General features: G+C 47.2%; 2 protein-coding genes and 2 non-coding genes across 9 annotated transcripts in view; all 4 read left to right on the forward strand.

Moving 5' to 3' along the window:
* Positions 1-9: 9 nt before the first annotated feature.
* LOC109906427 (embryonal Fyn-associated substrate) lies at positions 10-12,546 on the forward strand. 2 transcript variants are annotated; one of them, XM_020504114.2, is made up of 9 exons: positions 10-371; positions 1,221-1,350; positions 1,478-1,840; positions 3,035-4,468; positions 4,646-4,765; positions 5,580-6,563; positions 8,078-8,152; positions 9,523-9,780; positions 10,093-12,546. In XM_020504114.2, exons 3-9 carry the CDS (start codon positions 1,829-1,831, stop codon positions 10,273-10,275), a joined length of 3,066 nt encoding a protein of 1,021 aa, XP_020359703.2. In that variant the 5' UTR covers positions 10-371; positions 1,221-1,350; positions 1,478-1,828; the 3' UTR covers positions 10,276-12,546. The 2 variants fall into 2 exon arrangements, with proteins under 2 accessions (XP_020359703.2, XP_031647786.1); XM_031791926.1 differs by lacking the exon at positions 1,221-1,350.
* A 194-nt stretch (positions 12,547-12,740) lies between these two features.
* acin1b (apoptotic chromatin condensation inducer 1b) overlaps positions 12,741-16,094 on the forward strand; it is a 28,907-nt gene continuing 25,553 nt past the window's right edge. For all 5 annotated transcript variants that reach the window (XM_020504130.2, XM_020504131.2, XM_020504133.2 and 2 more), the window contains exons 1-3: positions 12,741-12,961; positions 14,377-14,442; positions 14,777-14,888. In XM_020504130.2, coding sequence (XP_020359719.1) covers positions 12,827-12,961; positions 14,377-14,442; positions 14,777-14,888 — 313 coding nt within the window. In that variant the 5' untranslated portion in view covers positions 12,741-12,826. The remainder of the gene's footprint in view (positions 12,962-14,376; positions 14,443-14,776; positions 14,889-16,094) is intronic.
* LOC116354133 (small nucleolar RNA U6-53/MBII-28) lies at positions 14,161-14,277 on the forward strand. Its single transcript, XR_004203533.1, has one exon. It is a non-coding gene; the product is annotated as a small nucleolar RNA U6-53/MBII-28 (small nucleolar RNA).
* LOC116354135 (small nucleolar RNA U6-53/MBII-28) lies at positions 15,263-15,381 on the forward strand. Its single transcript, XR_004203535.1, has one exon. It is a non-coding gene; the product is annotated as a small nucleolar RNA U6-53/MBII-28 (small nucleolar RNA).

Consider the following 16,094-nt stretch of genomic DNA (forward strand, 5'->3'; position numbering starts at 1 on the left):
CCCGCAGCAAAGCAAATAGCATATAACAATTTATTGCGTTTACCATCTACTTACATTAAACGTAATTAGTTGGTTACAGTATCTCTCCTTGCCATATAAAAATGGCCCAGATTGAACTATCTGTGTATGTGAAAGCACCAGTCTCCCGAGTGAAATGCTGAAGGCGGAGCTGTAATCTTCGGTTTCTCCATCCTCAAAAATGTTGCGCTTTACCGCAAGAGGGTCGTATCCAATTACGTAGTCCTTCTCGGGAGGGAGACATACGAGAAAAACCTCGTTTGCCACGAATTCCCTCAACTGAAATAAGGGAACGCTCGATAGCTGTCTTTCTTTTCTCGAGTATTGCATGAAATGTTTCTATTTCATCAAGGGTAAGTACGCTAGCGAACAAAACAACAAGTGAGTGTCATTTTGAATGCAGACTGAAGTTTGCTTGTTAGCGAACTGATTTCATGCCCCCTTTTGTTTTGCCCATTGGCTATAGGCTAGCTAGCGGTTTACGTTACAGTAACAAGCTAGCCTCCGCTCCATCGATTTAGATACAATTTGGCCCACATTATCCAAGTGAGCTAACAAAATATTGAATATTCATTTATTTTTATTTTTTATCAGCGATCGGGTGAGCTGTGTGCTAACTTTAAGGGGCCAGCGAACGTTTGTTAGCAAATATTTACGTCATCTGAGTCAATCCATGCCATGGTCTAAAATTTCGTCTTGGCTGACTGATCCAACTGCCTGGTAACTTGATATGCAACCTCTGAGTTTTATGCTGCCAATTAAGTTTTTACAGAATAATAATTGCCACCGTTATTTGATATACGTTTTTCTAATAACGCTTGTTATATATTTTGAACGCTTGCATTTGAACTGTAGATCTGTCATTGGGGTAGCATTTGCAGGATGAAATCTCTTGAGATGCTTGTTTTCAAGTGTTCAAAGGGAGAAAAAACTAAACAAACAATACTTAGTAACAATAATAATATGCCAACTACTGTCTAATAATATTTTTAAAAGTACATTAACAGAATAGCAAGTTGTTGTACAACTACTAATGGGCCTACAACTAATAAAAACTAATGCTACAACTACTAATAAAACTAAGTGTATATAATACATACATATTTACAAATATCTTAACATGGTGATGTTTCTATTATTTAAAAACAGTTTGTTCTTAGTATTTGACAAAAGGCTTTCTTAAAATGCCCTGATTTCTATAGGTAAATTATTCCGGTCAGTTGAGCCTTTTTATCTGAAGGATCTTACTCTGTGATGGACCCTTGGAGTTGTTTGTCGAATGCAGTAGTGAGTCTTGTAAATCATGGATGTGTGACCACAACATGGGATATGGTAAGAAGACAGAAGTTATGAATTGGCTCTAAATACAAGTGGTAGATGTTGACATCCTCTAAGGATCTAGACTATGTTGTTTACAAAGTGAGAACAACACTAACGATTTCCTCATTTCCCTGACTAGGATTCTCCTTCAGTGGAATCGGGAGTGTGAAATGACGATTGCATCACAATCCGGCCGAACTGGCTTTTCTAATCTTAATCTCAAGAATGATCGACAACACTGAGCCAAGAAGAAGCAGTTCAATCATGCCCTCAACACAGAAGAACCCTATGGGCGTTGGTGAGTGAAGAAGGCAGGACATCTCGCAGCCTTGAAGGAGGCTGGTGGCGTTTCCCTTGAACACAACTCGGATCGTGTGTTTGGACTCCGCAGCAGTCCGCAGTTCACCTCTTGGTTCTAGATGGAGAACTCTGTCTGTTTGTGAGCCTGACCCAACGTCCTGACGGGAGCACTGTCTGAGGAAGAGTAAACATGTCCCTCTCTGTGAGTACCAATCGTGTGTGTGTGTGTGTGCACTTTTTGTATGAGATATAGTGGGTAAGCAGCCACTGATGAAATGAGCCCAACTGGTGACATGGCACTAGTTATTTTACAAACCAGGGCCATGTTTGAATACTTAAAAATGTATCATCCTTCTTTGGGAGAATCACTGATATGACATAACTAGATCGGTGAAAGGCCATTGGCTGACGTGAACCTTTTTGTTGTCCCCATCCAATACTCTCAAATCAGTGATTACATCATTCGGGGAAGGGAGGGAATGAAGGATGCGGTTTTTAAGTAATTGAACATTGCCCTGTTTCCAGCAGGCACGTTTCAGAGTAGAGCTAGTAGTGCAAAACGTTTTTCAACTGAAAACAAAATGCTGTGTTCTAATAAGACAACATTGGACACTTTGACTTTTACATTTTTTTAAATTTAAATTTCCTACATACTGAACGCAGCTCAGGGCTCAGCTTGTCTCTATAGCCAATCCCCAGGGGGTTAGGGTTTTGAAAAGGAGAAGATGAGAGGAGGCCCATGGGACGGCAATTAAACCCCAAACTAGGGACAGATGTTGCCTCCCTTCCCCCCCTCCCTCTCTCTCCCTCCATCCGTCCCTCTCTTTTCTCATGACCATTTACTCCTCTTGTCTTTTCAATCATTCCTCCCTCCTCTGACTCTCTTTTTTACTCACCCTGAAAGTACTGTGTGCAGTAACTAAGTATATAGGGATTCAGCACTTATATCATTATGTGTTTAGTCATGATGGGACTGATGGGACTGAATGTGTTCTCTCTTTCTCGCCACCACACTGTTTTTGTTTAGCTCCTCCCTCTTGATCTTTAGCTCTTCTATTCACTTAAACCGTTATACAATCAGCTATTCTCAATCTCTTTCTTGGCATCAAGTCAATGCATTTGTCTGTGTGCAGTCCTGTCAGCATGTAGATGTATGCTTCCGGGTGTGATGTTAGGCTGTCTCTGTGTGTGCATTCCTGTCATTACTGCCCCCTATGACTAGTGTCCAAAGTTTTTCCTGACCACGTGACTTCATTAGGAAAAACTCTGGATTAACGCTGGGATAGTGATGGGTGTTTTGTGGATCTCTTATTTTGGAGAAATTACTGTGTCATGAGATATTTCTGTGTTATATATGTTTTCCCTGTCCCTCTTCCCCCCCCCCCCCCCTCCTCAGACGGTGCTGGCGAAGGCCCTGTTTGACAATGCAGCAGAGAGCCCTGAGGAGCTAGCCTTCCGGAAGGGGGACATCCTGATGGTTCTAGAACAGGAGCAGGGAGGGGGTCCTGGCTGGTGGCTCTGCTCCCTCCATGGGCGCCAGGGCATCGCCCCCGCCAACCGCCTCCGCCTCCTCCACACCACCCCGGGGTCTGACCCCCGACCCCCTAGCCGCGCCCCCAGCGAAGACTCCGTGTACCTCTCCCCTGGCCCCCTGGCCCGCACAGCAGTCTCCACGGAGGACATAGACGGCGTCTACCGCACCCCACCTAGCCTGGGGGAGGCCCTGTACCAGAGCCCAGGGGCGGTGCCTGTTGCCTCTAGACCAGGGGTCCTCAGACAGGCCGAGGTAGGGGGTCGCCCACGCTCCCGCTCCAGCTCTGGCACACGCCCCCTACCCGATTGGGACGGGGGGGTGACGGGGCGCCCGCGCTCGCCTTCCCTCCGAGGCAGAGATGTAGACTCAGCCGGGACTCTTTACCAGACCCCCTCCACCCCCACACTTCTTGGGCCCCAGCACCACAGATCACCAGGGGGTCTGACTGGAGCCCCTGGCCCAGAGAATGTCTATCTGGCCCCCAGTGGGATGCCCCGGGCTGTGGGTCTAACTCCAGAAGGGCCAGAGGACAACACCTACCTTGTCCCCAGGGAGACTGTAGCGGCTGCAGGCCACTCTGACAGCTTTTACCTGGTCCCCAGAGGTACTGTACTGCCCAGCGAGGAGTTCTACCAGACCCCCACAGGAGGGGCAGCAGGGGTGGCCGTGGCGACCCAGGTTACCCCCATCGCTACCAGGATCCTGGAGACTCAGAGCTTCACCCCGTCACAGGTCAACGGGGACTGGGGGGCCCCCCTCAAGCCCCTCACCCCTCATTCCAAACTGGCACAGGGCACCCCTGGGATGATGTACCAGACCCCCACCCATGTGGGAGCAGGGATTCTCAGGACTCCACCTGTCCCTGCACTGGGATCCCCCAAACCTCAGCTGAAAGGCGTGATCCCAGGAACCCCCAGAGGTCAGAGTGGTGTGCCCTCCACCCCTCCCATCGCCAGGGGGAAGCTAGCTCCGGCTACCCCCGTCAGGGGGTCCCCCTTGCTGGCCAGACCAGGACAGGGACAAGGCAGAGTGCCCAGGTCACCAAACTTTGCCCGTAAGCCACCTCCTCCAGCCCCTCCAGTGAGGGGTGTCACCAGAAAAGACTTGCCCCAGCCTGGAACCCCTGTGTCCACCTCTAAGCCTGCCATCTCCACCCCCCAGTCGACTCCTGTACCCTTGCAGCAGGAGAGCAAGGATGGGAGGATGACATCGGATGAAAAGAAGAAGAATGGGCAGAATAAGAAAGGAGAGGGCAGAGAGTATGCAGATCCTGATGACGAGAACCTCGACGAACAGGTGACCGACTGACAATCTCGTCATGACTAGGCCCCAGAGTTATTCCCCGTCAAGTCATGCATTCAGGAAAAACTCCAAACCTAGTTAATCAATGTGAACTATATATCTGACGTTGACCTTGTGCTTATAACAAGTATATAACAGTCTTATGACATGTTGTTGTGCCTGGTCTACTAGGTGTATGATACTCCGCCCAGCAGTAGGTGGCATCGGCAAGCCCCAGCAGCGCTGTGTGACGACGAGAACATCTACAACACCCCCCGCTCCCTCCCCCCACACACTGACCTAGAGTCAGAGGTCAGTCAGGATTCTTCCTCCACAGTGCAGACACCATCTCTCTCCTCTCCTACTCCATTTCTCTCTCTCTCTCTCCCCGGCTCTCTTCTTTCTCTGTCTTTTTCTCACTCCTCGCTCTCACTTCATCTTTCTTTCTCCCTCTTTTCTCTTCTGATTCTCCCTCTCCCCCCTCAGCTCTCAACCTTCCCTCACCTGTTCTTCCCTTCCTCCCTCTGCCCCTCAGTCCCCCTCTCCCTCAGTACTCCCCTCTTTCTCTCAGTCCCCCTCTTTCTCTCAGTCCCCCTCTTTCTCTCTCGGCTCAACTTTCCTTCACCTGTTCCTTCCTCCCACAGCCCCTCCCTCCGTCTCTCTCTCTCTGCCACACCTGTTTCTCTGTCAGCTGCATTCCAGTCTGTGTGATCTGAATACTGCTGTTGCTATTTTCTCCCAGTCACACCCAGCTGTCTATACCGCAGTGGGAATGTAATGGCCAGGCTATCCAATCTCCTCCTCTGTTCTTCTAGAACATACATAACAAACAGTACTACTGACTAGGAGCTTAGAATGACTGAATGGAATGACTTGAAGAACAATAACGGTCAAGGAAGACTTGCTCTGCGCCATATAGACCCACATTGTCCTGTTGAATGATCTAGGTGCCCTTTACACTTGTGCTTTAGACATTATTTTGTCTAACTGAGCAATTGGTGTCTGGGCCAGGGGGCAAAATAGAGAGCAATATCCCCTTGAGGAAAGTAACTATTTACTTTCTTTCTCCATTCCTCTCCATCTCCTTCCATCCCTTTCTGTCTTCATCTCCATTTCTCTCTTTCAGGTGTACAATGTTCCCACTATAATACTCAGCACGTCATCAGACCCCCAACAGCAGACCTACAACGTCCAAGCGTCTGTTACAACTGCTGAATCAGAGGAGGACGTTTACAGCGTTCCCTCCCTTCCTGGCTTACCCCTGGCCCCGGGGGACATGTCTACCATCATCCCTCTGGAGGAGACGGAGCACGGCCAGGTCTACTCTGTCCTCGGCCAAGGGAAGAGAGTGCCGCTGGGGCTGGGTGAGGGCAGCGACTTGGGCTCCACCTCCGAGCCGGACTGTGGCATCTACAACATGCCTGCTCTCACACTTGACGTCTTGCCCACTTCGGCGACGTCAACGTCGTCTTCCACACATAGGTTATCTGTATCCAGTAATGGGTCTGGTGACATCCAATGGAGAACCTCGCTTTCCAGTCTTGTCCAATCGGTGCTGAGCACTGCCTCGGGTGCACCCGCCTCCTCAAGGGACCTGGCTACCTCATTGGCTGAGATCCTGTCCGTCTGGAAGTTGAGTCAACCCAGCGAGGTCCCTCCCTCTCTCCAACTGGCTTGGGCCCGCCTCTCAGATCTACTTCCTGCTTTGTCTTCCTGTGGCCACGCCCCTCCGTCAGACACCCTGCTCTCTATGGTCCAACGGGCGCTGGAGGACTCCACCATCCTGTTACAGACGCAGGGGCGGCCCCGCCTCCCTTCCCAGGACTCCCTGTCCCGGAGACCCCTACCAGCCCTCCCCGTAGCGGAGATCAAACCCGTAGGGAGTGGTATGGGACCACGCAAGAGTAGCTGGATCCAGGAAAGGCCCTTACCCCCGACCCCGCAGCCAGCGTTCCCCCTGCCCCTCGCACAACCCTCCATGACCATGTCCATCACGGTAGGGCAGAGCGATGGAGAGGAAGAGATGGGGAACGAGTACGCTGGGATAGGTCTGACTCCCGCCCCGGCACCACTTCCTGTTGGAGACAGTGTGGGATACGTGAAGCTGCAGGTCAGTCTAAAATCTGCTGGCTTTTGTTTCTCGCTCACCTCTCCCTTGCTGGCACTTGTCTGCATTTTCATTGTGTTTGAGTTATTTTTTACATTGTGTTTTAGGGGGATTTCAGGATTCTACAATTTAAGGTTAGATGGTTCAGAAGAAACCGCTCATCTTTAAACAGCCACTACAAATTGTAAAAATACTTCCCCTTTAAGCAGACTCCATTATCCAGAGTGACTTATAATAATAATAATATTAATAATCGCTCTTGTATGTTTGCCTCTCTTCTTCTAGTTGTTTTATTGGACAGTATCTGCTCTGTGGGCCCATGGCTGTTTCTAAAGTGATGTATCTACATTATACTTACAAAAGTATGTGGACACCCCTTCAAATGAGTGAATTCCTCCATTTCAGCCACACCTGTTGCTAACAGGTGTACAAAATTGAGCACACAGCCATGCAATCTCCATAGATCAACATTGGCAGGCAAATGGCCTTGCTGAAGAGCTCAGTGACTTTCAATGTGGCACAGTCATAGGATGCCACCTTTCCAACAAGTCAGTTTGTCAAATTTCTGCCCTGCTAGAGCTGTCCCGATCAACTGTAAGTGCTGTTATTGTGAAGTGGAAACGTCTAGGAGCAACAACGGCTCAGCCGGGAAGTGGTAGGCCACACAAGCTCACAGAATGGGACCGCCGAGTGCTGACGCGCATAGCAACACTCACTACCGAGTTCCAAACTGCCTCTGGAAGCAACGTCAGCACAAGAACTGTTAGTTGGAAGCTTCATGAAATGGGTTTCCATGGCCGAGCAGCCGCCCGGACACACAAGCCTATGATCACTATGTGCAATGGCAAGCGTCGGCTGGAGTGATGGAAACGCGTTCTCTGGAGTAACATCAGGCAGTCTGACGGACAAATCTGGGTTTGGCGGATGCCAGGAGAACGCTACCTGCCCCGATGCATAGTGCCAACTGTAAAGTTTGATGGAGGAGGTATAATGGTCTGGGGCTGTTTTTCATGGCCCCTTAGTTCCAGTGAAGGGAAATCTTAATGCTACAGCATACAAACATTCTAGACGATTCTGTGCTTCCAACTTTGTGGCAAAAGTTTGCTGTAGGACCTTTCCTGTTTCAGCATGACAATGCCCCTGTGCACAAAGCGAGGTCCATACAGAAATGGTTTGTCGAGATCGGTGTGTAATAATTTGACTGGCCTGCAGAGAGCCCTGACCTCAACCCCATGGAACACCTTTGGGATGAATTGGAACACCGACTGTGAGCCAGGCCTAATCACCTAACATCAGTGCCCAACCTCACTAATGCTGTTGCGGCTGAATGGAAGCAAATCCCCACAGCAATGTTATAACCTTTAGTGGAAAGCCATCCCAGAATAATGGAGGCTGTTATAGCAGCAAAGGGGGGGACCAACTCCATATTAATCTCCATGATTTTGGAATGAGATGTTCAATGAGCAGGTGTCCACATACTTTTGGTCATGTAGTGTACTTTCACCATTCCTCCACAGGGAAAGCCAGAGCCTCCCTCAGATGTCCAGACGGAGAATGTGTCAAACCAGACTATCCACACCACAGAGCCTAGGGTAAGTAACACACACTCACATCTTATGCTCCAATTGTCACACATATGCTTGTCTCATTCTCACACACTTTGTTTTCACACCAATCACCCCGCACATACACGCACTCATCTTCTCACATCTTCACACCACATACACAAACTATGGCCTCGGATGAATCATTAATTCTCTCTTGTGTATTTACTGATGAGCTTTCTCTGTCCTTCAGTCCAGTGAGTCAACATTGATCTACCTGACTTTAGGTTACATTGACAGTAAATCTGCTCTCTGTACTTCTTTATCCAGTTTCAACCTGCCTGGATTAACTAAACTTGTTTACCTTTACAGTATCTCTACCTCAATCTCAATATCTTTCTCTCATTTTTTCTCAGCCTATATTTTTGTAGGCTTAGGTTTTTTTATTTGTTATTTTTTTTAACCTTTATTTAACCAGGCAAGTCAGTTAAGAACAAATTCTTATTTTCAATGACGGCCTAGGAACAGTGGGTTAACTGCCTGTTCAGGGGCAGAACGACAGATTTTGTACCTTGTCAGCTCGGGGGTTTGCAACCTTCTGGTTACTAGTCCAACGCTCTAACCACTAGGCTACCCTGCCGCACCCTTGCGTCAACTTGTGTCATAGCCACACAACAGGAGGTCATCTGTGGTTCTAAGAACTTGACATAATAGACAACGGGGGCCCAGTGCACAATAGATGGCAGTTCCATAAGTGACAATGTTCATCCCTACCATTACAATGATGACCCTATCTCACTGTCCCCCCCCCCCCCCCCCCCCCTGTGTCTCTAACTCTCTCCCCATCTATCTAACTCTCTCCCTATCTAACTCTCTCCCTATCTATCTTCTCTTCCTTATCCCCTCTTTGCCTGCCTTCTCTGTCTCCCCCCCTTCTCTGTCTCCCCCCCTTCTCTGTCTCCCCCCCCTTCTGTCTCCCCCCCTTCTCTGTCTCCCCCCCTTCTCTGTCTCCCCCCCCTTCTGTCTCTCCCCCTCCTCCCCTTCTGTCTCTCCCCTCCCCCCTCTGTCTTTCCCCCCCTTCTCTCTCTCTCCTCCCTACCCCTCCCTCTGTCTCTCTCCCTCCCTCTGTCTCTCTCCCTCCCCTCCCTCTGTCTCTCTCCCTCCCCCCTCCTCTGTCTCTCTCCCTCCCCCCTCTCTCTGTCTCTCTCCCTCCCCCCTCTCTCTGTCTCTCTCCCTCCCCCCTCTCTCTGTCTCTCTCCCTCCCCCCTCCTCTGTCTCTCTCCCTCCCCCCTCTCTCTGTCTCTCTCCCTCCCCCCTCTCTCTGTCTCTCTCCCTCCCCCCTCTCTCTGTCTCTCTCCCTCCCCCCTCTCTCTGTCTCTCTCCCTCCCCCCTCTCTCTGTCTCTCTCCCTCCCCCCAGTTGAGCCCCTCCCCTCCTCTGCCCATCTCTCTCTCTCTGGAGGACTCTGAGCTGCTGTCCTTCTACTCGTCTCAGAGCCTGTCCCACCTCTCCTGTCTGGCCGACTCCATCGACGTGCTCTTCAACAGTGTGCAGGGGAACCAGCCTCCCCGCGTCTTCGTTTCCCGGGGGAAGAGTTTGATCGTGACGGCGCACAAGCTGGTGTTCATCGGGGACACGCTCTCCCGCCTCCTGACCTCTCCTGACCTCCGAGCAAAGGTCAGCACACATTTCATGCCAAAATGACACGGTCGTGTGTGTTCATGAGGGCACACTGTGGCAAAACATTTTACAACAGAAAAAGAAAATGAATGTTTTTCATAGGACGAGTTTAGGTAGTCCCTACCTGTTGCAGTCAGTTTTCTTCCATTCTATGCCTAATGAACACGACCCTGCATTTCATTCCAAATGTAGAGTTTATAGTCAAACATAAAGAAGAGCTTGCAGCAGAATTAATTAGAGTTTTAGGTCAAGGTGAAAGGGATTAGGGACATTAAGGTAAGATGTATTTTTGTCTTTCTCTCTCCGTAGGTCACAACCTCAGGGGGGCGTCTGTGTCAGGCCCTGAAGGCTGTCGTCGTGGCTACAAAGGGGGCAGCACAAAACTATCCATCGGTCTCTGCCACCCAGGAAATGGTGGACCGCGTGGCAGAGCTGTCCCAGCATGCCGCAGGATTCTCCAGCCTGCTAAAGCGCCTCGCAGAGATATCTTGACAATATTTCTTCAACTTCTCTTCTTGAAATGCCTTAGTTCAGGGTTTCCCAAACTCGGTCCTCAGGACCCCAAGGGGGGCACGTTTTGGTTTTTGCCCTTGCACTACACAGCTGATTGAAATAATAAATGAATCATCAAGCTTTGATCATTTAAATCAGCTGTGTAGTGCAAGGGCAAAAACCAAAACGTGTACTCCTTGGGGTCCCGAGGACCGAGTTTGGGAAATGCTGCCTTAATAGTTGTTTCAATGTGTGGTCTTTTTAATTGAATGGTTTGACATTGGAAGTAAGTGACTTGGAATCATTGATTATCAGAGCGGAAGAAGAACTGAGATCTGTGCCTCAAATTTGTCATTGAGTTAGATTTTGTGTTGGTTGGGCTTTGTTTTTATACTTACTGACTTCTGTGCTCTTAGTGCCAACTGCCAAGCACAGTTGTCTCGTTGTGTGTCTAACTTATTTGATTGATGGATGTTTGGTTTTGCTCATGTTTGAACCAGGTTTGTGACATTGAGTGTCCCTTTTGGGCCACCGTATTATGGGAGACAGCCTAGTTGTGGTCGGTTGCCATACGTTCCTCTTCCTTTGTCATTTGTTTTCTTATCTTTGCATCCTTATTTATTCGAAGTAACTCTCCACCCCCAAGTGTGCCCACATCCTGTTTGTTACGATGGAGGAGAACAGGGAAAGCTGGATGAAGGTGCAGGTGGTGGGTCTGTATATAAATGCTGTGGCAGCATTACTGTGTGTTTCTGCCTGGTGTTGCATTGCTGATTGTGTAAAACTTGTATTATCCAGAGGATGTTGACCATAGGAGCTTGCAAGATGGCTACTCTTTTACCCCTTCAGTTTCCTAGCTTGTAGTCTGGAAGAGGGGGATTGGAAAGAAGATTAAGAATTCTATGTCGGACTGAGATTGGTTTCAAGTAACCTGTTGTTGGAGTGGTGCAAGAGCGGGCTCAGGCATGCCCTTTCCCACGGTTGGGCCATCGAGAGGGAAGAACCTGTATTCCAACTTTTACCTGTCTACACCTGTCTCCCTTTCCTCTCGCTTTCTCACACATATTACACCTTCCGTCACACACCCTCACTTTCCTACACAGTCCCCGACATGTTGTCCAAAGGATGAGAAAGAAAAGGTTGTCTTTTGTCTATGCGGGTAGCTCCCAGACAGACATGCTGGTGTACTGTTGCCTGTCTGTTTTCTATTCAACTCTATTGTCAGTGAGGCATCCATAGCAGACAGGTGGGTTGCAGACTTGCCAAATGGGGTATTTCTGTAGTGCGTGTGTATCTCCATGAAGTTCATCTTTGTCACCATCGCCCTCCTTAAGTCAATGCTTAAACTAATCTTCTGTGCCCAAGCATTGCTCCTACCTATCTAGTTCCCTGTAGCCTCTGATAGGCTAGGTGGAAGTATCGCCATATTGCTTCATGGGCTACTCTTACCCAATCCTCTCAGATACTAATAATAAGTGCATAGGGGGCTAAGGTATGATTTGGGGCGCAGGCTTCTAGGCTTTCCTATTGTTGAAAGACTCTCATCGCACCCTGCAAAGTCAATGCTGCCACCCTCCCTAGTATTGCTGCCTGACTCTGCAGCAGTGTATGTTGGTGATAGGAGGGTGAAATGAACAAATATGCGTCGGTGCCAAAAAAATGTTGGAAGTAGCTTTGTCAAACACTAGTGTTTTGCCTTTGTGCTCCCCCTAGTGGAAAGTAGCAGGGTTTCTACAGAATGCCTGCCTGCACAGTCAAGTCACATCCATAGCCGGAGGACCTAATAATAGAAAAGCGTCATCATAATTAATAACAATTGTATTTATTTATAATTTTTTTCCTAGTGGCTTTGTGATCTGCATGGCTTTAAGTTGCTATATTTGTTATATATGCACATTTAACCAGGGATGTTTTCACTTCACACCGTGATTTCAATTTTACTACAATGTTTGAAAAGAACAAATGGAGAAGAGCAGTTAGTTTGATTAAGCTACATTTGTTTTTTGCCTTTTTTGTACCAGAATGTATTTTTGAAAGCTTTTCATGTATTTTTTTTTTTACACTAAAGTGAATTTGTTGGGATTGACTCAATGGCTATACAAGGCATATGGATCTATCTAGTCTACAGTTCATGTAAATTGAACACTACAATAAGTCATTTGACTCTGTTCCCTTCTAAAATGTACAAATGCATTTTTACAATTACATTCTGTCTTGGTGTGGATTATTTCTGATGAAAGTATATGTATTATAAAAAGGTGTTTCAGTTTCCCCCTTGTTAGTGAAGCATTGACTTATTAATTGTGGCATGTTTTTTAGGACATTATACTGTGCACTGTCTATAAAAAGCGTCAGACACATGGATACGGCAAATTTAAATGATGGAAGATGTGTATTTTAGAGATGGCTAGCACTGTATCTGCTGGTAACTACATTAGGAAAGTCTCTCCACTCTCTGGAGACTGCCGAACGGTGACGTTGGCGGGGATTCGGAGGACGTAGCGACGCCTGTTGGAGCTCCCGTGAGTCGACAGAGCGACAGGAAAGCAAAATGGCGGATGAAGATGTTACGCTGGATGGTAAATCGCTACAATCGCTCCGTGTGGCGGATTTGAAAGCCGCTTTGGAGCATCGACACCTCCCTAAAAGCGGGGCAAAAAATGCGCTCATTAAGCGACTGAAGGGGGTAAGTTTGGCGCCGGTTATTGCTTCTACCGACGAGCTGGTCAAGTTAAGCAGGAGGCGAGAGTGAATTATAGGCCGTGTTTCGGTGGTTCGGGTGCGGGAATCCATAATATTAGGCACGCGTTCGGAGGATTTCAGGTCTGGCAAATTATCCATCGGTGTGTTAAAATAAGTCGAACCAATTGTATAATTGTCTTTTGTTGTGCAACACACTTCAAAGTTGAGATGTGTTGCACGGACCGAACTGAAGGCCCATTCGGAGCGTGTGTTAATGCTAGCGAACTATCTTCGGGCCTGCGCTCTGTGAGAGGAAAAGGGGGCAGGGTGATTGGGTACGCGCCTGCCCATATGCGCTGTTTATAGGAACATTAACTCGCTAGCTACGTGACTAGCTAGCTTAGTAAGGCAAGCATGTTTTAGATAATTAACGTGAAGTTGATTTTCTTTTTCTCGTCAATTAGCTAGCTATATTATTTAACTATGTCAAATTTTCCTTAACACTACCACTACTGAAAAACGTTAAGTTTCCAGCAAACTACTGTTACTGCTGAATATTAATTTGGACACCATCATTAGAAAAATACATTTCCCAATTGCATTATAATCGCCTCATAAGTCTCTTAACTTAGAATTGCACACAATGCTCAGCAATCACAAATAATGTCATACATTATAACGACCCGTTTTTCAATCAGCCATGCAGTTTCCTATACTTGTATTATGGGCAATATCCTGTGTGTAAAAATGGGCTATTCTTCTGCATTTCCAATAGAATGCAAGCTGAAGGTTTGCAAATGTCAGTGGAAGGGCGATCGAAACTGTTTGGCACTAGAAACTCAATGACCCAAGTCGATTTGGATTTACCCATCCCAATGATGCCCCTCCTCCTATGCAACAGACCAACGATCCATTTCGCTTCTACGTTCCCTATTTAGCCTATACAGAATTAAAACGGGTCTTCATTAGAAGAGAAGCTCCAGACCGCAGGACAGAAATTGTTTCAGAGACCCTGCTCCCCACCACTATGACGAGTTTTGGGCATCACTTGCTGCTGGAGTTGGAATGGGAAGATGGGCTTGTTGTCCTTTCTAGGATGCTATATTTGTTGACTGATTTCATGTATGTGCCTCCAATAATTCAGTTTTTCTGCAATGTAAATGTTAAATGTTTAGTACTGCCTGTATTGCTTTTTCTTCTTCTCTCCTATGATGATCCCGCCATGCTAATACTGATGCACCAGACTGACAGTGTGTCTCTGGGTGCAAGTGAGTTAAACTCACCTTCTCATACTGACTGGGTCAGTGTGGGCTGAGGAGAATAAATCAATAGCTCTTATTAGCCTGCATTTCTGTGAAAACACAACAGGTTACGTTTGTGTTTGATGTGTTTTAACCAGTAGTTCGCTCGCTGTTTTAGGCTCTGATGTTGGAAAATGTTAAGAAGACTTCCACTTCCCACATTGGGCTTCAGCCCAACTCCCAGGTAAGAGACCAAGCAATACACTACTGTTTGGAGAGTCGGTACTAGACGTAGAGGCAATATTACAGAGGTTACCTGATTTAATTGTCAGTCATCTGTGTGTTTCAGACCAGATATGTGTGTTTTTTTTTTTTACCCTCAAATGAATTAGAAAATAATCCAACCTGTATCGTTCAATGCACAAAGTTGATAATTTTACCCCCACCCCCCCCTCTCTCTGATTGTGTCTATCGTTTTAGATTGTGGTGAAGATCAGTCCTGTATCTTTAAAACACACAGATAGCCTAGTATTTCCCTTCCCTGCTTTCTAATGTGCTTATGTCCCCTGTGTGTTCAGATTGGGGAGGAGATGAGCCAGAACAGCTTCATAAAGCAGTACCTGGCTCAGCAGCAGGAGCTCCTTCGCCAGAGGCTGGAGAGAGAGGCCCGGGAGGCGGCAGAGGTCGATGGTAAGATCCACACTAGCACACTACTTAACATAGAATGCTAGTGTTGAGTGGACATTGGAACATAGTAGTCTGTTCCAATATCCACACTGAAGCAAGGTTTTGGGCATGCATTGTAAGTGGTATGTGAGTTTGGACATGTAGTTCAAGTCTGCGCTCTATCTGAACAATGTACAACGGCCCTATAGCTTAGTGCTATATAGCTTAACAGCTGTAGAGTGATACCAGTGAATGAATGGAGGGCAGTTAGCTTAGTGCCATCCACATCTGCATATAAACAGTGGCCTTATAGCTGAGTGCCCTTGTCATCTGCATATATGGATAGTGGGCCAATCTCAGGCCTCTTGCACCATGTAATGTCCCCAAGTTCTTATTGTCTCCGATGATGATCCCGCCATGCTAATACTGATGCACCAGACTGACAGTGTGTCTCTCTGGTTGCAAGTGAGTTAAACTCACCTTCTCATACTGACTGGGTCAGTGTGGGCTGAGGAGAACTACTAGGAATAAACCACAATAACCACTTTAATATATTTCTTATTTTACCCGAAGGTGTACTAACAGCTTGTCTTTATTTATTTGAACCCTTTTTTAAACCTTTATTTAACTATACAAGTCAGTTAAGAACAACTATTTGTGACGCAGATCGCTCTGCAAGTCCTGCCTCTCCCATCTCCTCATTGGTTTATAGAAGCATAGAAGTTATACCCACGTGGGTGATTGAAAGACTAACTGTATTGATGGTCATCGTGGTAATACTATGAAAGTTTAGATGCCAATCACCATATAAGTTCAAAGAAGAAAAAGGAAAGGAGGAGAGATGACTAGAAATGATTCGGTTGACCGTTTTATGTATGGATTAATTGTCGGAGTAGAGGACCTTGTGCATTTCAGGTAAAATAACAACTCAATGTTTATATCCCAGGACAAATTAGCTAGCAACAGCAAGCTAGGTAGCTAAATTGCCATACATGTTTAATGCTTTTGGACCTGTCCCCAAATTTAATGTAATTGGTTCAGAGTTTGTTTTGATATTTTAACCTGCGTGTCGTGATCGCGTTTGGTGTTGGGGGAAAACATACATTTATGCACGATGGTGCACGCGTGCAGCTGGTTTGGATGCCATGTAAGACAACACATCATGGCAGCAACACAACATGACAACATGGTACAAACATTGTTAGGCACAGACAACAGCACAAAGGGCAA

The sequence above is a fragment of the Oncorhynchus kisutch genome, linkage group LG16, assembly GCF_002021735.2.
Source record: "Oncorhynchus kisutch isolate 150728-3 linkage group LG16, Okis_V2, whole genome shotgun sequence".
NCBI lineage: Eukaryota > Metazoa > Chordata > Actinopteri > Salmoniformes > Salmonidae > Oncorhynchus > Oncorhynchus kisutch.

What these genes read in the sequence shown, in the direction of transcription:
- LOC109906427 (XM_020504114.2), top strand. An exon ending in ACGAGAACCTCGACGAACAG is followed by an intron (nt 4,469 to 4,645) that starts GTGACCGACTGA and finishes CTGGTCTACTAG; the next exon opens with GTGTATGATACTCCGCCCAG. An exon ending in TGGGATACGTGAAGCTGCAG is followed by an intron (nt 6,564 to 8,077) that starts GTCAGTCTAAAA and finishes ATTCCTCCACAG; the next exon opens with GGAAAGCCAGAGCCTCCCTC.